Here is a 26,050-nt window from a genome sequence, read left to right as displayed (position 1 = left end):
AGCATGCAAGTACGGTTATCGGCATTTCTTTTTCGTCATGTTAATTTGTGGCACTGGTGTATGGACTTTAGCGGTCTGGAAAATTGAAAACATCACAAATTTGTTTACTGACATAGCAAAGTACTCTTGATGTGCGCCAAGACTAAAAATGCTTAATTGAGTGAAGCTCCTCAAGTTACTGCCCAGGGCTACATTTCAGCAAAACATGTTTTTTTTTTTTTTTACATTGAATGTGAGCATATTTTACTTAGCCAAAAATTTTCAATCTGCATAATGTTACAAAATGTTTCTTCATCAGAATTATTTTTTGATCAAACCTCATTTTTGACTACTTTTATTTGTTTTGTGGGGTTTAACGTCCCAAACGACTCAGGCTATGAGAGGCGCCAGTATTGTAGAGCTCCAGAAATTTGAACCACCTGGGGTTCTTTAAGGGGCACTGATATCGCGTACCACACGGCCGTCTTGGTTTTTGGCTCCATTGAAAATACTCACCGCCGGCATTCAGTCCACCTTCCCGGGTTCAGTAGCCGAGCGCATTAACCGCTGCGCCACCGCTGTATTTGATTATATTTCAAAGTCATAGTTCTGAAGGATGTTTCATATAGAAATAACACAGGCCAAAAGGTTACCTGGAAATCAGTTCCGGCCGTCCTTTTGATAAAAAACACACGTACCCAGTACAGCTGAGCTTATTCCGTTTGGCAAGATGTCAATCATGTCCCTCCTGAAAGGAATACAAAATAGTATAGGGAGCCCGTTAAAAGAAATTTTTCTTTCCTTTATAATGTTTCCCTCAAACACATAACCCTTGCTGCGTTGAGCATCGCGTTCATCGGAGATACTTTTTACTGTGTGTGCGGGGGAGGGGGGGGAGGCGTGTGAACGTGCATGTGTGTGAGTGCGCGCGCGTACATGCACTGAAAAAACAGTAACTGGGTTCGTACACGAAGCGTGCTTTGACTAGGCTTTAAAGCATTCCGGCATTCATATCGCAAACCAAGTCAAGACAAGTGAGAAACACGGCAGGGTACTACTACTTGGGCAAGTATTTCCATTTTCCGAAGCAGAGGAGGGGCAGGTATGCATGGCTGGGGGACCCACGCCTTATAGACGTGCCCTTGTAGGCGCCGTGCGCCGTGTAGAGTCGAGAAGTCCGGGACGAGGGTAGGGCGGTCGTTACTTTTCATTTTTATTTTAGGATTTTATATACCTCAGTCCAAAGGCTCCGCCCGGGTGGCGCAGTGGTTACGGTGCTCGACTACAGTTCCCAAGAATGCGAGATCGAATCCTGGCCACGGCGGCTGCCTTTCGATGGAGGCGAAAAGAAAGGCGCCCCTGTGCTGTGCGATGTCATTGCACGTTAAAGAACCTCAGGTGGTCGAAACTTCCGGAGTCCTCCACTACTGCGTCTCTCATCGCCTTAGTTGATTTGAACGTTAAATCATACAAACAAAATCAAACCTCAGTCCAAAGTTACATCCAACCTTATTAGATCTGACTTCTTTAACGTTTTAATTGGCTGATTATATTATTTGGGCGATTCACAGGAAGTAACCGCCTTACGGGCTTTCTTCATTTGTAAACCTTAAAAGTTCCCCGACAAAGTACAACAATGATTGATAACTAAGTCATCTGAATGTACGCGATACTATTCGCGAGAGGTTCAAGGACATGGGATGAATGAATTATTTCGGTCCCTTGTGTCGTGAAGTAGGCCCGCCACCTCCATGAAGGCGCAAGCAATGACTTGACGAGAATGATGACTATGCAAAGTTGCATTCGCATCTGGTATTACGCAAGCTGCACAGAAATGAGAGGAATGAATGAGTGATGTCTAAGGTGGCCGGTGATAATAAGCTATCACGCGAGGGCTTCATTCAGAGAGATCGTACGATATCTTCAAGTACCAGATCTTACTAGGCGATCCCATGACTAGTTGAGATGGGATCTCAACTACAAATTTGAGCATTGGAGTCCATCAATTGGTTTTTAAAACTATTGAAGGGGCTTTACAAGAGCTTATTTTGTAATAGCTTTTCTTCCAAAGAGTCATTATTGGGCTTGATGCCGCATTACATAATATACTGGGCGCTTGAAGGGGCTACTTGGTGTTCAACTACAACCATGAAATTAGACCAGAGGAAGACGCAACAAGAGGGCGGTTGTGAAAGGAAAAGTTAGAACCGCGCTTTCAGATGAGGGTGTGGGGAAACCGGAGGGCGGTTGCGACAGAAAGTAAAAGTCAGAAATGCGCTTTCATTGAAATGATGAGGATGTGGCGAGACCGTAGTCAGTAAGTAACTTGCCTCGGGAGATATTAGATGATTATCTACCATGGAAGTAACAGTAGGAAAGAAACAGTGCAAGGAGGAATGTGTGCAGACTGCGTGGAATAATCAAGGAAGCTGACTGTAAAGTAAACAATAAAAACAGTAGTAGTTTATTATGGTGAGACTTAAAAAAATATGAAAATCCTCTGGCTTTCCCGGTTTCGTATAGAGGAGGTAGGTTACGGGAAGAACAGTCGCGTCAGTATGGTCCCCTCCAACCGATGTGGTGGCCCTGCTCAAGAGCCACTCCCTCTGACCATCCCCCCTGCCCTCGCCGTACCAACAATTCCCTTTTTCACAAAATGAACCATAGCTCCAGACAGAGTTTAGGGTAATTTCCGTTTTCTTCTCGTGCTTTCTGCGGCTAAGCTTCATTCGGCCCTTCTCCCCGCTGCAGCCTGACTGAGATGATAGAATAAAGATGTTTACGTTCCTGTTCTGCAGAACGGAACGAACACGCGTAAAAAACACAGCAAACGACGAAACACGGTAATCTTTCCGGTTCAGTCAGTGCAAGCTGTGAACATTTGGTCATATTTCAACTTATGGCTCTTGATTTTTTGTTCATATTCTTTTCCTCCCAGTCTCTCAGATATAATTCACGCTCCAAAACCCCGGTTCCACTCTGCGCCTCATAAATTCGTGGATCTAGCGCTTGGCGCTGACGTGGCCTGCTTACTGCTCTTGCGTTGCTCTAGCACCAGCAGGAGCGGAATGCGCTCTGTTACAATGCAACCACTGCTCTATGTGGGCCATGGAGTGTTCACAGATCACCATGATGACTAGAAAGCGATGGAAATAATTGTATATTTGTCACCTGTGTAGCGCACCGTAAGCTCAGATTCCCTTCCTTAAATGTGATACCTCCCTTTGCGCTTTCAGCGCAACGCGCTGCTTGCGTTCGATGTAAAGACGCCAGGGGACTACATCCTTATCAGTATAGACGAAATACGTTTTCACGCACACGCACAATGCTTTTTTTTTTTGCTCTCTTATGCTTTAGTGTTTCCTTTGTTTTATTTTTTCTATACATCAATACTTGACATCAGCAAAAATTGCCTTTCGATTCGGACCACTTTGACACTTTTTACCTTCTTTCTTACAATGCTTCAAATTTTTAGTTATTTGAACACATTTACCAATTAAACAAGCTAATTTCAATAATTAACGTCATCAAGCATTTGCTTTTCATTTTTAGCATTTTGACACGCTTTATTTCGGGACTGAAACGTGGAGGCTAATCAAAGGTGTTCTACTTAAGTTGAGGACAACGCAGAGGGCTATGGAAAGAAAAATGGTACGAGCTGTATGTGCTAACACTTGACCGAAAGACCGGAGTGAAAACTTTGGTCCTGGATTAAGCGACAATATTAGCTAATTTCTTGCCATTATATGCTACCAGTACAGTTCAACTTCATTTCCCGAGCAGTTGCACCGAGCGCTACGCGGATGCATTTGCAGGAGGTTTTGTGTATATCATTGCCCTATTGGGTTGCGAGCGAATCAGTCATGCCGCGGCCAGCGCGCATCTTATGTTTGCCGCCTCTTCGAAGCGCCATCACGAGTGGTGCGAGGCGCACCTTTCTTGGTCCAGTTGTGGAAGTAAACCGCTTATATTAATAAGGGTAGTATTCTGTGCTGGTCATCATAACTCGTGGCCAATACGAGAAAATATGTGCGCTCAAAAATCTGAGACCTGCCAACAGCTGTCCCACTGCCACCCCATCAGTTCCTTGGTGAACGTTGGTGACTTTTTCTGGTACTTGTTGGATAATGAAAGCAGCGCTGACATGTCGAAATCAGGAGTCCTCCTCATGCTGAAAGTTGGGGCTTTGGGCTGTATGCGTTGAATGTGAGCGCGGTCTCATGTGGGAGTTCACAGAAAAACCCTCCCTCAGACACTCAGCCTCCAGCCCGTTCAACTGCTTAATATCAATAGAGTAGTACCTAGAAGAGCCTTTCACTGGCCACAAAGAGACACATACAGTGGTGAAATGCGTCTACTTTGCATTAAGATTCTCTGCTTTTTTTTATTCAGACCTCTCCATACCGCCACACAAGTGCAGGCTGTGTCCTGCGTACAGACCGAAAAGTTGCCAAGGCGTACTTATGCCATACAAATAGAATATATTTCACAGCGCGAAGCAGTGTTTATCACGTTTTGGTCGAAGGCTTGCCTCGTGAGAGTTTGTCTTCGGGTTATGGGATTTACCACCCCAAAGCGACTCAAGCTATGAGAGAGGGCATAGTGAAGGGCTCCGGAAATTTAGACTACTGGCATCGAGCAGCATACTTGCGCCTTGCTTTCTGCCGCTGCTGCCAGATCGCTGGGCATACCAGTGAGCGCCCTTACCACTGCACCACCGCAGTGAGGGCTTGCCAGTTGATTAAAATCTATTTGCCCCAAGGAAACGAATGAAACTTTTATTATTCTAGAACTAAGCTCAGGACTTGCAGGTTATGAAGACAAAGTGAGGTTTGTCCATTAAGATTTGAGGAACTTTCTGTAGGGAAGCAAACGCTGCGTCTGTAAACAGTCAAGGATGCACTCTAATTTTTGAAGCGGAAGGTTCTATGTATACGCTCGGTAGTGCCATGTCTTCGCGTGGCACTAAATGTCTCATTTGCTGATTCAGAGGCCATGTATGGTTAGAAGTCGTGCCACAGCTTTGTTCCCCAGCAAAGGGTCGGACCACAAGAGCTTTGACTTTTGAGTCACCCTGGATCTTTGAAACGTGGAGCTCAGGAGAGGTGGGGAGGGGGGTTGCAGACGTGAAAAATCACGTGTTTGACGTCACGTCGCGCCATCGCGTGATGGAAACTGTCATATCGTCAGTCGATCGGTATACGAACGACGAGAAACGGCGCCTCGATTCAGAGCTAGCCATAGACACTAGTGGCGGCGCTGTTGCGCTTAGAGCGTTGCTCCGATGCCAGATCAATAAACAGTACTCTCAACCATAACCATGTTGTGACGCTTTCGTTGAACAGCGTGTGTAATTATGCTAAACCTGTGCGAATAGTTCTTGCTAGCGTAATTTTTAAAGCATACTCACCCTGTCACCAGATAAACAATGTCGGCTCGCCGCACTGTGTAGTTTGCCCATAACTGCTGTGACATAGCGTAAAGTGTTTCGTTTCCGATGAGCTGACCCGGGTTCTGCAGCTTCACATAGCTTTCGTTCATCTGCAAGCAGTGCTAAGAGTGGCAGAGAAGAACCAAATATTGGCTGGTCTATACTTACAGTGAAAGAGCCTACAATCGCTGCCAAAGCCATGGAGGCAGGAGTCTCAAGGTGCTGAAATCGCAGGCTGACCTACAAGGTGAAAATTACAAAAGAACGTCACGTTCTTGGTTATTTTAGTCGATTTACGAATTTTTCCTGACGTATTAAACGCATATATCTAATTTTCGCGAAAGACGGGTGAGCCCGTTCTCACCACGCGTGTACAAGGCTTGGGAGACCAAGCAAAGCAGACTTAATAGAGCCGGCTCATCAGGCGTATTATAGTGCTCAACCGCGTGGCACATACGTCACTGTTTATATCACGCACTTTATTGAAAGCAAGCGCAACAAGAAACTTTAAGAAGGATGACATCAAAGACCGCCAACTAATCAAAGGCCGACCCTGTTACCTGCCATAAGCCCCCCGTGGAAAGATACTGCCCAAGTTGCAAGACGTGGAACCAAACTTAAAGCCTCGCTTAGGTTAGTCGTAAGAAGGTGCCTGCGCGGCCTAAGGATGCGTGCCTAACTCATGATGCAAGGGTGCGAGAAGACGAATTCTGGGCTCATCCTCCCACATCAATGGTAAAACATGAGTTGGGAGCGCCTGTTGGCATGACATCTGGCTTCGTAGCGTCAAAAAACCATCGGTCAATCAGTGCCCGAACAAGCCATTTGCACCTTCTAAACGCGTCCTCCAAGACCAACTCTCTTCGCTTTAAGCATACCTCCTGTTTTTCAGATTTAGCCCATGAAGTAGGGCTTTCCCGCTAAATAAAACATGCGATATTTTCATATCTACTGTGCACATTCCATTGATCCTTATTTTGAATTTGTGGCTCTAGTCTCAAAGAATTTTACAAGACCTTTGTGAAGAAACAATATTTTCGTCTGCAAACAACAAACCTTTAACGGACAATGATAAAGATTTTATTGGCTGGTCAAGAAATGCGGGAAAAAGTACAGGACAAGAACATAGGAACAAAAACCACACCATAAAAGCAAAATTTTCCTTTTCATCACATTTCTTTGCTTGCCCAGACAACATCCTGGACGGGTCCCAAAGCTAAAACTTATTAAAGCGAAAAAATTTAATCCTTCACCGTTGTCAACAAAACGTTGTCAGCAGAGGTGTCACGCTTTCGAGAGCGAGAGTTAAAAACAAATTAAAATTAAAGAGCACTGCAGAATATGCATTGGAGTAATGTGAAAGCACAAGTGCTGCGGTTAGTTGCTTCTGGTCGCAGCAAGTTGCTTAATTCACTTCGTTTACCCATTTTTGTCTGGTACTTACAAATTCGGCGCCCATCACTTCCTATGCCCTTTTTCAGTCATACATCCGGTTACGTGACGTCACCTCCTTGACATCTCCACTACGGCAGCCCTTTCTCTCTTTCTATTTTCACTCCAACCTTCCTTTCTTCGCTTACGACGCGGGTCAAATGTCCACAGAACTGTGAAAGATACTGCGCCTTTCTTTTCATGTGAACCAGTCATTCTATATAATTACCTAATTAAGTTATTGGCCTAAATATTTTTCGGACAGAACATTATATCACCTTCTGTCGATTGAGACCGCTCATTAACCTCTAACACCTCTTAATTACTCCAAACTGCTGCGGACACGATTTTGCGGACACGTTCTGCGGACACGGTTCGCGGACATGGTATGCGGACACGTTTTGCGGACAGAAATCTGAGCATAGGGATGAAATGCTTTCGCATTAATAAACTTTGTCTCCACCGGGAATCGAACCACCATTCCTTGTATCCCCAGCCAAGCACTTTAACACAGCGCCTCACCCCAGATCGTTAAACGCTCTTCATAATCCCCCTATCTACCAGAGAATTGTAACGCGATCCTGCGAGTGACAAATACTGCGTTTTTTCTTTCCTGTGAACGAATTATAGAACACGGGTGAACTTTGATGCATTCAATAAAATGCTGGTTGTATTCAACAAAGTGCGCGTGATGTACCGTCACGACAGGTCATGACATCACCAGGCAATTCATGCATACAAGATCCCCACTCTTGTCGGACATCCTGGGTCCGTGTGTAGGGTGAGTCATAGTTCTCGGGCCTCCTCCCACCTAGACTAAACAAAAACCTTCGATAACATCAGATATGAAGCGACTCTCAGCGGCCTCGTGGAAATTTGAATGGGATCCAGAACATATAACTACAAACTACATGAGACTTCTTAATAGACAGAAAAGCCTGCAATAAATTCTAAGATATTGAGTCACCCACATTGCAGCTAGGAAGCAGGGGCACACCGCAGGGATCGGTTCTCTCCCCCTTCCTCTTCAACGTGGCGATGAGAGGTCTTTCAAAAGGGCTGAGCAACATCGAGGGGCTCAAATTTAGCATGTACGTGGATGACATCAATCTCTATATCAACCAAGGGAGTGATGGGAGCATAGAGAGACGACTGCAGGCAGCGGCACAGTAGTGGACTACGCGGCTAGTAAAGGGCTTTTGTGCTCACCGCAGAAATCATAACTACTATCCTACAACCGAAAATCTTTGAGTTGTGAGCCACTCAGAGAATGGAATGTCTGTACAAAAGGTTGACCAAATACGAATCCTAGTGCTATACATTCAAAAGAACGGATACAACGACGGGTACTAAAGAAACTGGAAGGCTACGCCTACAAGTCCTAGCAATATTCAGGAGAATAACATTGAAGAGCCAAGGCTTGGGAGAAAGAAGCTTGATCAAACTTATGCAGGCATATTTGAAAAGCCGCATAAAGTACTCTACGCCATATTTAAGCCTCAGAGCAGAAGAAAAAGAAAGAAGCACTCATTAAACGATGCATAAAGAGTGCTCTTGGCCTACCAAAGAGTACATCCACAGTCAAACTCCTCACTATGGATGTACACAATACGTGGGAAGAAACAGCAGAGGCACTCAGAGGGTCGCAACTCGAAATACTAAGCCAGAAATTTACAGAAAAAGCCATTTTAAATATGGTAGCCTGCAGACAGACAGATGGATGCAACAAAAGTCGAGCATCCCACAGATATACCGAGATAACCTAACCATCTCATAACTTCCTTGAAAGAGAGAGGAGGAGGAGAAAAAGAAGGACGGGGGGCAGGGATGTTAACCAGAAAGAATGAATTCCGGTTGGCTACCCTGCACTGGGGAAGGGGAATGAGGGACTAAAGGGGGAGGGTAGTAGAGGAGAGGAGGTGCGAACGTCACAGTCTGTCAATCAGGCTAGTCTGTCTTAAAAAGCGAAGTGCCTTGTAGGCTTTGAGCGCAGATGACTTTTGTGGCCATGGTCCCAAGATCTTCCGTTCCAGACGATCCAATGCAGTACGCAGCGTATGTCGTTCCATTGCAAAAACAGGGCAGTCACAAACGAGGTGCTCAATCGTTTCATCAACGCCACATTGTTCACTAGCAGGGCTGTCAGCCATCCCGATGAGGAAGGTGTATTTATTTGCGAAAACAACGCCAAGCCATAAGCGGCACAGTAACGTTGTTTCACGACAGTGTTGTGTGGTGGGGAATACGCAGGCGCAGTTCGGGGTCCAATGCCTTGAGGCGACGGTTGGAGAACTCTCCGCCTTTCCACGATGAATGCGTCAACTCCCCAGCCAGACAGCGAAGGCCACTCGCTGCGTCGACTCTCGTTAACGGAATTTGCACTAGGAGTCCGTCTTTGTGGGCAGAACGGGCGGCGTCGTCCGCCTGGTAATTTCCTGCAATGCAATTCCACACTGTCCTGGCAACCACTGGTAGATGATGTCGTGGCTTTTAAATATTGCGACGTGGTGCAGCGTGCGGATCTCTGAAATTAGTTGTTCATTTGAGCCGTGGCGTAGTGCCGCTTGCATGCGTTGAGCGCTGCTTGGAAGTCAGTGAAAACTGATTACTCCTGGGGGAGTTCCTGGCTGTTGTATTCGACTGCAGCCCGTAGGGCAGCTAGTTCCACGCCAGTCAAAGAGGTGAGATATCCGGTCTTCAACTTTATCAAGACGGACCTTGCCGGCACTACCACTGACCCCGTGGAGCTGGCTGACGTAACTGAGCCATCCGTGTATACGTGTATTTGGCGATTGTGCATAGAGTGAAGGTGATACAGCATCATTTATTGCAAGGCAAGCATTTTTACTCCAGCTTTCTTCTTTATGCCAGGAATCGATAGGTGAATCTGGGATTCATGTAGGCTCCATATGGTAGCGCACATTCTTGAAGCAGGGGTAAACTGCGACGGAAGATACGTGCGGTGTTCCTCGAAACATGCATACCATATACAACGCTGAAAGTAGGCAAGAATAGCAGAATCACTCAAAACGCGCTTCGAGCCACTAGACAGTAAGTCAGTTGCACACGTAGATGCGGCGAGTGTTAAGTCGGGTGCGGCAGTAGCCTCGGTATTCGACCACCTTGGCGCCCCAGTATCGGCAGCCACTATCAAAAGCCGCAACTCCGCATTAGCTGAAAAAGTTCCACTAGCGCTGGCTTGCTTAGTAACAGTAGGAAAATTTATAATTAGAGACAACAAAACAGGCATTCACAATTACGCAAACGGTAGGATTTCACCGGAAGAGGTGAAAATCTGGACCGGAAAACAGCTGAATGGAAAATTCAGCTTAATATATGGACTCCAGCGCACGCGTTTGTCCCTGGTAATGAGGTGGCACACGGGTTAGCCCGAGCTCTCTATTTCCGGGTAACCTTGGAGCCACCTGATATCCCTAACATGGACGAATGTCAATTAAATTACGCCGAAATAGACTAAAATTATTGACAAAGGAGAAAGCTGGAGCCGCCACCGGCCGGGAATTACATCCACCCAGTCTAGTCCCATCACTTCCGAAAATTTGAGACAGAATTATAAAGGTAAACAATGTTGGGAGAGAGGGAGCTTCAATCACGTAATTTGGGAATGCGCTAGCTCCCCAGGAGCTAAGACAAAAGCACATAGTAGAGAATCCTGAGAAACCGTACTGCGGAGCGAGGACACAACTCTGCAGAAGCAATCCATCCAGGGGCCGCAAGGAACCAGGACCCCTTTGCGTGCCTCTAATCGCGGAGGTCTCGTCCCCGTTCCCTTGGCCTGCGTGCCGGGGGCGGGGAGTAGGACGCCTCCATTTTGCTGGAAATAAAATTTGCCCTCACACACACACACACACACACACACACACACACACACACACACACACACACACACACACACACACACACACACACACACACACACACACACACACACACACACACACACACACACACACACACACACACACACACACACACACACACACACACACACACACACACACACACACACACACACACACACACACACACACACACACACACACACACACACACACACACACACACACACACACACACACACGCACACACACACGTACACACACACACACACACACACACACACACACGCACGCACGCACGCACGCACGCACGCACGCATGCATAGACGAAGCTGATACCCCCGGACGTCGGATCAAGGCGGCCGTGCGGAGTCTTTCATTTGCCGCTTCCTGGAACACCTCACCACACAGAAAACAGACACAGACCCAGGTGTCGAGATACGTTGAAACATCAGGTATCATCGGCGTTTGAAATTGGTTTACAAGATAAAGAAGGAGCCGTATCGGTTACTGTGCTTTGCGGACACATGTACCATGCAGTAAAGGAAGGGAGGAAGGTGGGAGTGAAAGAAGACAGGGAGATAGAGGTGCCGTAGTGAAGGCCTATGATTCACCGCACTGCCACATAGCACTTTACTGGTATTGAGTGCCCACTATAATATTTTATACCATCTTGAAGAAGCTGTGAATTCCTATAGCTTGGCAAATGGTGGTGCAGCAACTGACAACAGCCAAGCAGAAAATAAAACCTGGGTTTTGATAGCAATAATCGAGTTAGAGTGCAAAGAACAGTGCAAAACATAAACAAACTATCATGACAGTGCATATAAAAAAATTGCAAGGAGAATCAGTTTCGCAACTGAAGGTATTTGCATTATTTGCTTAAAGTTTGCAACGTATCAGACAACTATAAAATGGCGTAGATTACTTAGAACTATATTACCTTATTAACTATACAAAAAATTGCTACCGACCCAAGCTATAACGATACAAAAGGCTACTCTATACTGAGGAAAAGTGGTTGGACATCGTTTGTTCTGGGATTGTATACAATGCTGTATTTATTTAGGATATATGGCAAATTGAATTGCTATTGCTGGAATATATAATAATTGCGGAACCTTTGAATAAGCCACGGTCCGGTGCCTAAACTTACAACTGTTTAACAATTTCAAAAAGCACACGCTATGAATGCGATAAACCCAGGCGTGCAACCATTACTATCATTGACAAAAGAGGTAGTATAAAGTATATAAATACACCGTGTATATATTTTGCATTACGGAAAAACACGTGTCAGCACTGCGGAAGGTCAGAGAATAAAAACCAGCCAAGGGACGAGGACAAAGAAAGACGATGTACACACGGAAGCTGGAACTAACAACTGTGCTTTATTGAAGTAATAACATTTCCCAAGAAACCTTGCAAGGCATGCGCAGCTCGACGTCCAACAACCAGCATAAAAGTGACAAACAAAAAGCAACGCTTCGGAGATAGCCAAGATACTAGGGTCTTTGAGATAAATAACTTATTTCTTTCTGCATCAATGATATGGATGCTGTGCTAATACAATTATCTCCTTGCATACTTATGTGATACGCTTCAAGAACTTCGCGCTCTACCTTACCCTTGCCCCTACCAAGAAATGGGACATTTGAAAACAGCGGATAACAACAGCAATCCCTACAATGGCGAGACAAAGTTTTAGCTCCACTGATGTGTGACAAAGAGTTGTGATGCTCTCGCAGCCTATCATTAATACACCGGCCAGTTTGGCCGATGTAAACTTTTTCGCATGTTAGAGGGATCTTATAAATAACACGTGTGGCACAAGGAATATAACAATCGTCATGTCGCGTCGAGCATACAGGGGGCCTTAGATCTGCTATGAGCAACACGAGAACAAAGACTTGATAGCTTGCAAGGAGCAGAGAAGACAACTTTAACGCCTTGCCTCGCAGCAACTTTTTTGATATTATGGGAAAGTCCATGCAAGTACGGCATCACCTCAAGATTCCTCCATTCAGCTTCAGTAAGCTTGGCCACTTTTTCATTGCCCCTTTTAACTCTTTGTAGCAGCGATTCTGCCACAGCATTCAGAAGTGCATTTGGGAATCCTGCGGCCAGCAGCCGGCCAACCTGGTTGTCAAAGCTACTCTTGGTGGTGGCAACTTTTCTCTAGAGCACTGCGAAAGCAATTCATAACAATACCTCTCTTAACGATTTTAGAGTGAGCGGAGGAGTACGGTAACAACGCTTTCTTGCTTCTCGGTAAAAAACACCAGCAGATATGCCCATCGTCAAGAAAAGTTAGTTGAAGTTCTAAAAATCTTATCTTTTGGTCATTGGGTAGTTCGTACGTAAAACAAAGGGCGTTAGTGCAAGCCTTAAAGGCCTTCAAGACGTCGTTCACAACCTCATGAAAAGAGTCATTCGGTGGAAGTTTTAAAATAACCAAAAAATCATCAACATATCTAAAAATTTTGCACACGCGTTTGTCAAGAAGAGAGCCTGATAGTAAGTTGTCAAACTTTGCAAAAAGATGTGGCACAGTACAGGAGCTACACTAGCCCCAATACAAATTCCCTTTTTCTGGATAAACAGAGCGCCCTTAAAAACTACTACGGTGGATGAAAAGTAGACTGTCAGCAGTTCCAAAAACACGTCAACCGAGACACCACATGCATTTTGGAAGGCGATCACACCGTTCTGTTCAATTAGTTCACGCACTGCAACAAAAAGTTCGTCATGAGGGATGCTATAAAACAGGTCTTCGATATCAATAGAGAAGCCGCAGTTGGCTCCAGGTAAGCCGTTGCCGAGCACCTTTGGAGCTAAAACTTTGTCTCGCTATTGTAGGGATTGCGGTTGTTATCCGCTGTTTTCAAATGTCACATTTCTTGGTAGGGGCAAGGGTAAGGTAGAGCGCGAAGTTCTTGAAGCTTATCACATAAGTATGCAAGGAGATAATTGTATTAGCACAGCATCCATATCATTGATGCAGAAAGAAATAAGTTATTTATCTCAAAGACCCTAGTATCTTGGCTATCTCCGAAGCGTTGCTTTTTGTTTGTCACTTTTATGCTGGTTGTTGGACGTCGAGCTGCGCATGCCTTGCAAGGTTTCTTGGGAAATGTTATTACTTCAATAAAGCACAGTTGTTAGTTCCAGCTTCCGTGTGTGCATCGTCTTTCTTCGTCCTCGTCCCTCTGGCTGGTTTTTATTCTCTGACTATGTACCAACTGACCCAGATTTCAACCCTCCTTCAATGCGGAAGGTCAGCCTAATAGGGAAAGCACTCAGATAGCAAATCCTGAAAAGTATCACATGAAACAAATGCCAAAAAAAGAAAGGCTGCTAAAAAAATCACTGGTCAAGGATGTATAAAGGAAAATAACCGTGTAACAATAGGAACATCAAAATGAATTCTTAAAGTCAGCACTAACACCAGAAAAAAGAATGGGGTAAGGAAAGATAACAATAGCTGGATAGAAAACTACGGAGCGCTTACAAAAGAGAGCATTACAAGTAGATAACAGAACCATATTATAGGATGGCAGCACCAAGGAACTCGTCTAAAGATGAAGAAGGAGATCTCTTAGAAGAAGCGAATGACAGGACGGATATAACAGGAACCAGTTTTAAATTTGAGCATCCAACCCGGCAAGAAAAAGCATTCCTTAGCCTGAAAACAAGTTTACAACCATGAGTGGGACATGGGAGCCAGCACCAAAATAAAAGTGGCCTCCTTCGAACGCCATGTAATGCGAGGAAACTTAAATCAATGGAGTGCTTACACATCTCCCACCGAATTTTGTAATGTGAAAGGCTACAACAACCTCCCCCTCTGTGTTTTTTTTTTCTTGAGTAGAACAAAAAAGTGGTGTTCCGTGCACCAGTCTTCAAGGTACTACGATTCTTTTCCCTACCCTTGCCTTCGCAATTATTATACAATGACGCGCTAGATGGCTTTCAGTATTGTTAATTATTGACAAGTTATGTTTACACGAAGTAATTTTTTCTCGTGGTTTGTGTTACACTGAGGCTTTGGTTTTCTTTTTCGTTCACACTAAAGGGCTGACGCTACTCAGGCTAATAGGTGGCGAGAGGACAATCTTGACACCATACAGATTCGCGACTTTTATGATATTATGGGAAACACGGTGAATGCAAGGCATCACCAATAAAGCCATTTTCTTCGCACTTTCAGCCTTCTTTGTGCGTCCTTTAGGTTTCTGCAATAATCTTTCACAGGCTATGATGATCACAATGGACAAATAGCATGCGGAAAGGAAGCAATGAACATGCTGGTCGAAGTTTGGAAATTGACTGGTATTTCATGGTTGCATGATTTCTCTTTATTTTCCTCACAGGCTGACCATGATGTCACCCTCCCATAAAAAAGGGGAGGTGAGAGTTGGCAGCTCTCGCAAAACGTTACGTCAGTCAACCCTACGGCGCGCTGCCATGCTACCTGCTTTACCCATGCCCACGATTTTTCGCTTACAATTCCGACGCCGGATTTTCTGTGGAGCAGTTCCTTTAAGCTGTCGCGTTAATGTGCCGCGCTTTATGAATCCAGCTTATTTTACCCACACTCTTGCAATTCGCGCCTGAAAGTTCTGATAGGCTTGGAGGAGTCACAACCGTAAAGCAGCGATATCATGGAGGTGACCAAGATCACAAATCCTAATTTAGACACAGTAGAAAGAATCGGAATGGGAGCAGTTAGGGATAAGGGTAGATGGAGAATACCTCCATAATCTGCGATTTGCTGATTATATTGTCGTCCCAAGTAACTCAGGAGATAAACAGCAAAGAATGATTGGTGACCTAGACAGGAAACGTGGAAAGGTATACGCTCGAAAATCAATATGTAGGAGACTAAGGTAATGTTCAACAGCCTCGGCAAGGAAAAGCAGTTTATATTAGGTAGCGAAGCACTGGAAGTAGTAGGCGAACATGTCTAATTAGGACAGGTAGTAACCGCAGATCCGGACCATGTAAAGGAAATAACAAGAAGAATAATATTGGGATGGAGCGCATTTGACAAGCACTCGCAGGTTATGACTAGCAGCTTACCGGTATCGCTAAAGAGGAAAGTATGTAACAGTTGCATTTTCCCTGTACTCACCTATTGGGCTGAAACGAGGAGGCTAACCAAGAGAGTTTTACTTAAGTTGAGGACAACCCAGAGGGTTATGGAAAGAAAAATGGTAGGGGTACATTAGGAGTTGGAAGCGTGGAGAGTGGGTCGGATAAATACCTCAAGTTACTGGCATTCTAGTGGAAATTACGACGAAATGGGCATGGGCACGACATGTAGTGCGAAGAGAAAATAGCTGATTGTCGCTAAGGCTAGCAAACTGGATTCCAAGGGTAGGAAAGCGTAGCAGGGGGCGGCGGAAAGTTAGGTGGGCGGATGAGGTTAAGAAGTTTGCAGGGGTCAAGGGGATGTAGCTAGCACAGAACCGGGTTAATTGGAGAAATGTGGAAAAGGACGTCGCCCTGCAGTGGGTATAGTCAGGCTGATGATGATGATAATGAGAAATAATTGCTGACACAGCACTATGGACAAATAAAGCGCACCAATGCGGCAGGTAGGAGGGAAACAATTCTCTACGGGTCTTCGCTGAGAAACGTTTGAGCAAAAAATCAACAACCGCCAATTCTTTGAAAAATTGGACGTGCTGGCGATTCTGCAAAGGTCCCTTCGTCAAGGTAGTACTTCCCAGAAAACCTTTGCTGGCATAGACGCTATATGAATTTTCAGTGAAGAAACAAAAGTCTGTTTAAAAATAAAATATGAAGTCACTCCTTAAATGGAGATGCAATCCCAGATATGTTTTTAAAATTTTTCACATAAATTGTTCTTTCGTGTGAGTTCATGAATGGATGAATGCAGGATTATTCTGAATTTTCGAGCCTCTTGTCACTTAAGCGACACCAGGCAGTCATCGGCGCATCTGAAATTATCAGAATGCTTTCATTGTAAAACGCATTATTACCATCGTGGTCTATGGAAGGAGTGAAAATGTATCGTCAGGCGTCACACTCTTAGGAACCTATGCACTAGCCTTGTCGCTGTATATACAGGGCTTTTTATCGGACAGGAGCGCGACGCAGATGAAAAACGCAAGGAACCTCATGGAGGTTTGTACCAATATATTGAATTTGTTCTGCAAAGCAGTGACATCTCTAGACTCTGATAGCCTTGTCTTCCATGAGCAGATCTTTTCGTAGGATGGTATAGAACATGTTTTCGATATCTATGGAAAATGTGTAGCCAATGCCTGGCATTGCTGTGTTGCAAGAATAAAAAAAAAAGAACTTCCAGTATTATTTGTGCTGAACGGGTCATCAAGCACTAGGGGGGGTTGGGAGGGGGCTAGCTGCTTGAGATGATAGCAGTTCATCTCATGTTTGGGGCTAGAAAAGATTCCACTTCGAAAATATGAACCTACTATATTTCGAAAATCATCTTTGCTGATTGAAGTAAATGCGGTACATAGATATTATTGCTTGAAACGCTCGCTAAAAGTTCGCAATGTACGATGTCAAGCACTCTGGTCACCGAATGGCAAAATAAGACTAAGCATAAAATGAAAATACCTCATCAAGATATTTGAGAAAAATTGGATTTATCAAGACCAGATGCAAGCCGTTCATTGCCAGCTGACTTTGATATTAGCCAATGCTCTTTCTGTAAATGTCGGTTGACATGCTTGGAGGGACATTTAAACCGCGTTTTGTGCTCACTTCGCTCCATGGATGAATAAACACCTTTTTAAATTGTGAGAAGAGGATGCCCAGTTTCAAAGAAACAAAAGTTGTGCAACCAATCAACACATATAAGACGCTGACTTCTTCAGCCGTCCGATCCAGGTGTCCTTGCGGAGCCTTCCATTTGGCCCTTCCTCGAATGCCGCACCACACAACATATAAGTGCAGATGCAGTAGAGAAGACATCAGCGGCGTTTCAAGGTGGTTTACAGAAAGAAAAGGCGCAGTATCTAATTCGCCTCGGACACTTGTACCCATCCCTAAGGAAAAGGAGGAAGTGAAAGAATAAAGGGAGAGAGAGGTGCCGTAGTGGATGGCTACGGACCACGGCGCTATAAAATATTTAATCTCATCGTACTTTAATTGTCTAAAGTGCCTCCTAGCAATATTTTCTACCAGGAAGATACAACAGAAGTACCGAAAAGAACAGCCTCGATGATTAATGAATGAAAGAAAGAATGAATGAATGAATGAATGAATGAATTCTTTATTAGATTTGGGGGATGGCTCTCGGCCGCTGTTTGAGTAATTAGGCACTTAGGAGGGATGGGAAAGAAGCTTTTTGCTTCTTCACGGTTCTTTAAGCTCGTTTTTTTTTTGCTCCCGCCTCATTGGTTGCCATGCTGCCGATCGGCGCGCTGTAGGTCGACCTCTCTCACACTACTCAAAGCAGGCCACTCTCGCTGCCATAGGTGGCAGTGGAATATTGTATTTCGGCGTTTGATAGAATCTTACGTACTAGGGCGGGCATGTCGTTGTGTGGATAAGCGTACTTTTGTTTCTTCCTCATGTAAACGATGAGCATTGCCACATAAGATGTGTTAGGTCTGTTCTACAGTGTTCCTGACAGTGGGTGCATATATTGTGAATCAGTGTTTAGTGTATGTCGAGGAACAACTTGTGAAGTATGTGTGGTGTGTAGGCTACGTTTGTTATTTGTTGAGAAATATATATTGCGGTCGAGTGAGCCCTTTTGTGTTGTAAAACACCGGCGTTGGTGTTGCTTCATATAATCTGTCTTCTGTCGTGTTTTATTTTGGTGAGTGCACCATTTTAGTGCTTGTATAATCGCTCTGCCAGGGGATCCTATAGTCAGCAATATTTGGTAGGTATTTAAGTATATCGGGTTAGGCATGGAGTTGGGGTATGGGGCGTTGCACCTATCAGCAAGCCCACCATCTTGCACGTTGGCCACACGCGTGACTGCGTTCCCCCTTCCGGGCCAGTATGTCCCGGTGTCCATATAATTTGAATTGCTTTTTCCAACGTCCCGCATTCGCTACAGCCTCTTTCTCTAGTCGCTGGTCATTGCAGCTTCTTTAGTTGGTGCTATCAGCTCTGCAATCGCTGAGTATGAGGCGGTTAAAATTTGATATCTGTTGAAATTATCTTTTGTGGCTCGAGCTGTCATAATGGTGTTTATGGCTTTCCATATGGCAAGCCACTGGGCATGTTAAAGTGTTCCTCGAGATAGGTGGCAGGTGTGCTGTCAATTGTGTTGGGGCGTTGACACTCAAAGTCATGCCACACTCAACCTTTCATTTCTATCAGTGTAGATGTCTATTGTGTTCAGCGATCTTGTGAGTGCCGTTCTTTGTTCTAAAAGGAGCCTAGCCACAACGCCCTGCCTATACTAATAGGTCCTTGTAGCCTTAGTGCGATTACTGACGCTTTCCACGGAGGTGAAGTGTCTGTCCCCAGATGCTTCGAAGAAGTTCCATGGCATGGTCTGCTTCCATAGCGTCGGGGTTCCTAGTCGGGACCGCATTCGTATTTTTGCTTCTCTGATAATATCTCGTATGGATGGTATGCTAATCAGCTTAAGCAGCTCTTCATTTATCGTGTTCTTAGGAGGCCTAGTAATTATGTAAAGAGTTGTCCTGTGTAGCTGGTCAATTTCTTTCAGGTTGCGATCACAAAACTCATACATGGGTGCCCCGTACAGAATTCTGCCGGCAGCAACCGCTCTAGAAAGACTTTGGCACGATGTTTGGCGGGCTCCACCCACCTGTTTAAAACTCAACCCATAATATGCAACATCGAAGGCCAGTTACGCTGCAATATACGAATTGATTTACGAAGACTGTTGCAACCAGACAAAGCCAAGATCATTTCCTAACTATTATAAACGATTCATGGAAATCCGGACTGGGGCCAGATGGACTCAGACTATCATTAATATATCCTCTACCGAAATCAGGGAGGAGCACACAAAACAAGAAAACTTACGGCCAATAGCTCTCACGCCAATCACCTGCAAGCTGATTCAGCGAATGACAGCCACAAGAATACAGCATTACATCGAATATTTACAGCCTGAGTTGCATCAGGCTCAGGCAGGGTTCCGGCCGAAAAAGGGCCCGCATGATTGCCTTCGGCTGCTCCACAGGGTAATCAACCGCAGTTCTCAGAAACAGGCGTCAGACTACATCCTCGCGATGGATCTGAGCAAAGCATTCGACAATGTAAAACAACAGGCAGTCCTAAAAGAATTAGCAAGGCGATATGCCAGCCAAAAAACGTGCAATTGAATATGCAGCTTCCTTCAAAGTAGACCTATTAGCTTCATGGCGGAGCTTCGGGATGGAGCCCCAGAATGTATTACTGGGATAGGAGGATGCCCCAGGGCTCTATCCTCGGCCCTTTGCTATTCAACTTGGCCATGACCTGCGTAGCAGAAGCGCTTGAGACAGACAATTCGGTCCGCTTCACCATCTATGCAGGTGATGTCACCATATGGGCAGAAGCAGTGGATTACCCACATGCAAAGTTCATGCAGACCGAGTCGCAAGCAGCAATCTTCAGCCTCACTCTCAGGTTAAAAGCATTGGGACTACACCTGTCCTATGACAAGACACAACTCATTGCGATTACAGCTGTCGCCTGAAAAGACACAGCTCAAGGATAGATGTCAAGGATGCTACAAATCGGAAAAAAAAACAGACTACACTGGATATTGGAGAACACAACACAACATCACGTCTCGGAACGGGCCAACAAAAATCTTAGTGATTAATGAAAATCTTCGAAATATTTATAGCACATTCAAAGCGAATTTCATGGATCAATTGATGTACGTAAATGCATGAATAATGTGCGTCTACTTGCCGAGTGCATGATCAACGTTGCATATTGAATCCTCTCCTCCGTTCGATTTTCAAAATACTTGGTATGTTCGTAGTCACTCATGTAGAAAACCTCAATGTTTATGTGGTATGGGAGGGCTCTTTTTTCTGTCAAAGAAAGAAAAATATTATCGAACAGAGAAAGAAAGTCTGAAGAAGCTGTACAGAAGGACGTTTCTATGCTGTTTGCATGCTCCGGCCTGAACAAAAACTCAAAGTGTGTCAATGACTGCTCAAGAATATGAAAAACAGTTATGGTTGCATCGGTTGACATGCACCCTTGCTAAGAAGTGTACTATTTCGCTTGCTGGGCCCTTAGATACGACACTAATTCGCATTTATCACTTCTCTTCATTCTCCTCAAAAAAATTTTCAAGAACAGCATTGCTAAGAAGTGACTGCAAAGAGGCACGAGTGCACTCATTGCGCGAATAACGTTGTTGAATGGCGTCCCAAAGGGTGAATAATATTCGGTTGTTACAGAAATATAAGCAAGAGGTAAGCATGAAATTCACATCAGCATTGGAACGTCCAGGCTACGCGCTTCACGCACCTGAGTAAGCAGCCAGTAGTCTCTTGTCAGCTCTGTCCTCTGAAAGAAAATATTTGAACACACTGCTGTGTCAATCCATGAAATGACTGATAATGTAAAGATATGTAGGTAAACGGTGATGACCATAAACCTTTCGTTACACAACTAGTTGAGCTATTGCTGCTCAACACAAGACGAAGCCAGGCACTTAACTTAGGAAGCAGTAAAGTGTGCTCATACTAAGACGTACATTTTTCAGATAGGTTTCATTGGTTTTGAATTTAGCCCCGCCGTGGTTCTAGATTGGCTGGGGTGCTCAACTGCTCTGCGCGAGTAATGCGGGTCGAATCTCGGCTGCGGCGGCTTCGGTGGAGATGAAAAACAAGGTGCCCCTGTGCTGTGCGAAATAGTGCACGTTAGAGAACGCCGGGTGGTCGAAATTTCCGGAGCCATCCACTGCGGCGTCTCTCATACCCTGGTCCGCTTTGGGGCGTTAACTCCAATGAGCGAAACGAAACCAGTATTTTCTTTCAGTAAAACTCCCTTGCGCGAGTATGTTACCTGCGCCCAACGAAATCTTAGTTATACGAGTAGGACTCATAATTGAGGAACCATGGTATTGAGATAAAAAGTGAACTTTACTTATGTTATCGAGTTCCAGCCTTTTGTGCATGCCTATTGAAAGAAAATTGGCAGGAAGCAACACCGTCGTTTCTGAGAAGACATTGGAAAACTGATAACAGTTGTGTGCACATTTTAACACGACAAATTTACAATATTTGTAAAAAAAGCGTATTATGGAAAGCTTAATGTGTAGTTTGACCATTCTATAACATGATGATCCGCTATTATTGAAACGCATATATACCTGTTATCATCTGTGGCTGCCATAGTGTCTTTCACTGGGGGCGGCAGAAGTTAAAGTTCTCAAAGAATAACTGGGATTTACTAAGGAGAGGTTTTCATTAGGTTACTAGTTTTTAAGTAGCCAAATACGATTGCTTGTTGTCATGTAATACGGAGTCCGCCAGGCTAGTGTAGCAAAGAGCTTACAGCAACGAAAAGACTTCGAATTAACCAATACAGAATACGCGAATACAGGAGGGAAATAGCGAAAACGCATTTTCTGACTCAAACGTTGGAGAACAATTTTTTTTCGGGTGTACTAGGGATGTATGAGTACTTTGCATTCTGAGTGTAATTGACCCACCATACAAATTTCGCTGAGATGCAGCTTTCCCTTATCTAAACAAGTTTTTCAGACACAAGCAAACTTATCTAGCCAGGGCTGGACAAACTCTAAAACCGCGGTACTGATCATAACATTTTATATTTTACATGACAAGACCATAACAATGCATACATATTCAAAACCCTCCCTCAGCAGACTTGTAATTGTGTGCGATGCTTTTTAACTAAGCACACTGAGTTTCTATTGTAGCCTTTTTTACTCGCTCTGCACTTAGGACCCCGTTCCGAAGCAAACCCTTATTACGCATCGGAAGCTTAGAGCTTTTCTATCAATAGGCTCATATGTGTAGCTTGCCTTTATCGTTTTATTTTATTTCTGATTTATTACGCATACTTTAAATGGACGAACTCGAAACAATAAAGATTTATGAGACAAATTACGCTACTTGCATTACAGAACATAAATATAAACATTAAGACACTTTGGGTGTCCCAAATTGAGTCTTTGGAGGCGGGAAGCTGGCCCCCTTCAGTGGCTGTTCTAGTTATGGTAGGTAGGAAAAGCACATCAAGATTGCTGTTCAATGTTTTGTTGACGGTCGATACGAAATGATATGTAAATAGATGCGGTTGAAAGAATTTATCAGCGAAGGAATGAGGAAGAGGTGAGAGTACTTGCGATATAGCGAAAGGTCATGCAGTCTTAGTGTTTGTTTATGGACGTGACGCTGGAAAGCGTGACCAGATATAAAGAATCAATGTGTGACGTAGTCCTAATGTTTACTAGAGAAATCAACATATTTGTATGAGTGGGCTCCTATATGGTACCGGAATATTCTAGACAAAGGCCGTACAGCTGTTTTTTATAAAGCAGGCTTTATTGAGGTAGATGCTGATGTAAAGCTGTCTTAGATAACCTAGCGTTCGGTTAGCATTGTTAGTGATATTCAGCAAGCACGTTCCATGAAAACGTGCTATCAGTATGTACGCCAAGGTACAACACGAGTTAAGAACTCACACAGCATTACCATTAGTTGAAATGAAAGTATGTTAAAATAGGTATGGCGGGAGCAAACACGCATATACTTTTCTATTATTCACAAAGACCACGTAATTATAAGAAAATTCTTCCCATTGCTTTGGTATGGCAGGTATAATTACTCGTTGTGAGCGCACTAAAATTATAAGCAAACGTCTGGCATATTCAGGCGTTAAAAATGGCAGTCAAAGTATTTATAAAATGTATCCTGTGCTGATAAATACCCCACATCAGGTTCTGACATTGCAGCTCCAAAGAATAGTATTGTGTGGACTGATGTATAGTTTGGTATAAAAAGCATTTACTGCTTACTTATCGAAAGCGTTTAAGTATGATAACGTCCAAAATTAGGAAGGCGAAATCCTTTGTAACCTCATTGTCTGCGAAAATGACTTGGTGAACACTATCCCTCCGATTAAAGGCCGAACACGCGAACCGCTAAATAAAGCCGAGCTCATGAGGAAACCGATAGTTTCTTGTTGTCTATCATGAGGATAATATTGTCACGTCTCGATTGAACGCCAAGGAGGACCCAAAGATAGGACGGGTTTAATAAATCAACCTGGACGAGTCTTGCGCTCCAACTTCCTTCTCTTCCAGGCTCGCGCTTGTGGGGCCCAGTCATCATCTTTGGCGTCGTCTTCTATGCGGCATTTGCCCCCCTCCTCAGGAAGCATCGTCCCGATGAGCACAAAAGGGAGTAGGGGGTCAAGGTCAGTCCGAGTTGTACGGCTTCATGCGTACAACGTGGACGACGTCGGCTTGTTGCTGGCGTCGCTTCGAGGTCGACACCCCGTCTGGCACCACCTCATAAGTGACGTCGGTTAAACGTCGCTGAACAACATATGGCCCGAAATATCGCCGCAATAGTTTTTCGGAGAGTCCACGGCGGCGAATAGGCGTCCAGACCCACACTTTGTCGCCAGGTTCGTACATGACATGTCGGCGTCTATGATTGTAGCGTCGTGCATCATGCTCTTGCTGATTCTTGATCCGCACACGCGCTAGTTGGCGGGCTTCCTCTGCACGCTGAGCGAATTCCTCGGCGTCCTGATCGAGATCGTCGGTGTCGGCATTCGGGAGCAACATTGCATCCAGCATAGTTGTTACTGGTCGCCCGTGAAGGAGGCTGAATGGTGTCATACGAGTGGTGTCTTGGCGTGCCGTATTGTAGGCGAACGTGACGTAGGGAAGAATTTCGTCCCAATTCTTGTGGTTCACGTCAACGTACATGCAAAGCATGTCTGCAATGGTTTTATTGAGGCGTTCCGTCAACCCATTGGTTTGGGGGTGATAGGCTGTAGTTTTACGGTGACTGGTACCACTGAGGCGGAGAACGGTCTCCAAAAGTTCGGCCGTAAATGCAGTTCCTCGGTCAGTTATAATGAGCGCCGGAGCGCCATGCCTCAGGACAATGTTCTCCACGAAGAACCGAGCTGCTTCGGCGGCGGTACCCCTTGGCAGAGCCTTGGTCTCCGCGTAGCGGGTTAGATAATCGGTGGCGACAATTATCCATTTATTTCCGGCTGTCGACGTCGGAAATGGTCCCAGGAGGTCCATGCCGATTTGCTTAAAAGGTGTTGTTGGCACTTGAAGAGGATGGAGTAGGCCAGCTGGTTTTACAGGGGGTGACTTACGGCGCTGGCAGTCTATGCACGTACGTACATAGTGTTTCACTGTCGCAGGCAGTTTTGGCCAGTAGTATCCGTGCTGGACTCTAGCCAACGTGCGGGTGTAGCCTAGGTGACCGGCGGTTGGCTCGTCGTGACACGCTTGCAGAACTTCACTGCGGAGAACAGATGGGACGACGAGTAGATGACTGTTTCCCCCAGGGCGGAAGTTCTTCTTGTAAAGCACGTTGTTGCGAATAAAGAATGAAGAGATTACTCGGGTGAAAATCTTAGGCACAACGGTAGTTCGTTTTTCCAAGAAATCAATAAGAGGGAGCAATTCCTGGTCTTCTCGCTGCTGTTGGGAAAGCGTTGCGTCATCTATGACACCTAAAAATGCAGTGTCTTCATCGGTCATAGTGAAAGGTTCGACCGGCGCTCGCGAAAGGCAGTCAGCATCCGCGTGCTTTTTCCCAGATTTGTAAATAACTGCCATGTCGAATTCTTGTAATCGAAGGCTCCAACGCGCGAGTCTCCCTGAAGGGTCCTTTAGATTCGTCAGCCAACAGAGCGAGTGATGGTCGCTAACGACTTGAAAGGGGCGAGCGTACAAATAAGGGCGGAACTTCATAACCGCCCATACCACTGCAAGGCATTCTTTTTCGGTTGCCGAGTAGTTCGCTTCTGCTTTAGATAGGGTCCTGCTGGCGTAAGCAATTACTTTTTCTACACCACCCTGGCGCTGCACCAGCACAGCACCTAAGCCCACGTTGCTGGCATCCGTATGAAGCAGTGTAGGGGCGTCGTCATCAAAGTGCGCCAGGACAGGTGGTGTCTGTAAACGTCTCCGCAGCTCATTAAACGCTTGTTCCTGTTCTTCACCCCAGTGAAAGACAGCATTGTCACGCGTCAGCGAAGTTAATGGCCAGGCAATTCGTGAGAAACCAGCAATAAACCGGCGGTAATAGGCGCAAAGACCCAGGAAACGCCGCAATGTCTTTTTGTCCGTAGGTGTCGGGAACTTGGCGACTGCGGAGAGCTTTTCAGGATCAGGCCGGACACCTTCTTG

At 45.1% G+C, this 26,050-nt stretch overlaps 1 protein-coding gene across 1 annotated transcript in view; it reads right to left on the bottom strand.

Annotated features, from left to right (window-relative positions):
• LOC146195979 (venom metalloproteinase BumaMPs1-like) overlaps positions 1 to 26,050 on the bottom strand; it is a 102,812-nt gene that overhangs the window by 16,298 nt on the left and 60,464 nt on the right. Inside the window, exons 5-9 of the mRNA XM_084596892.1 lie at positions 21,163 to 21,201; positions 20,593 to 20,717; positions 5,579 to 5,650; positions 5,390 to 5,520; positions 678 to 727 (exon numbers count right to left, since the gene is read on the bottom strand). Of these exons, the coding sequence (XP_084453018.1) occupies positions 678 to 727; positions 5,390 to 5,520; positions 5,579 to 5,650; positions 20,593 to 20,717; positions 21,163 to 21,201 (417 nt within the window). The remainder of the gene's footprint in view (positions 1 to 677; positions 728 to 5,389; positions 5,521 to 5,578; positions 5,651 to 20,592; positions 20,718 to 21,162; positions 21,202 to 26,050) is intronic.

The sequence above is a fragment of the Amblyomma maculatum genome, chromosome 3 (assembly GCF_055883805.1).
Source record: "Amblyomma maculatum isolate TAMU_Amacu chromosome 3, ASM5588380v1, whole genome shotgun sequence".
Classification (NCBI taxonomy): domain Eukaryota; kingdom Metazoa; phylum Arthropoda; class Arachnida; order Ixodida; family Ixodidae; genus Amblyomma; species Amblyomma maculatum.
The sequence above is the reverse complement of the archived record's forward strand: the minus strand, read 5'-3'. Positions and strand labels throughout refer to the sequence as shown.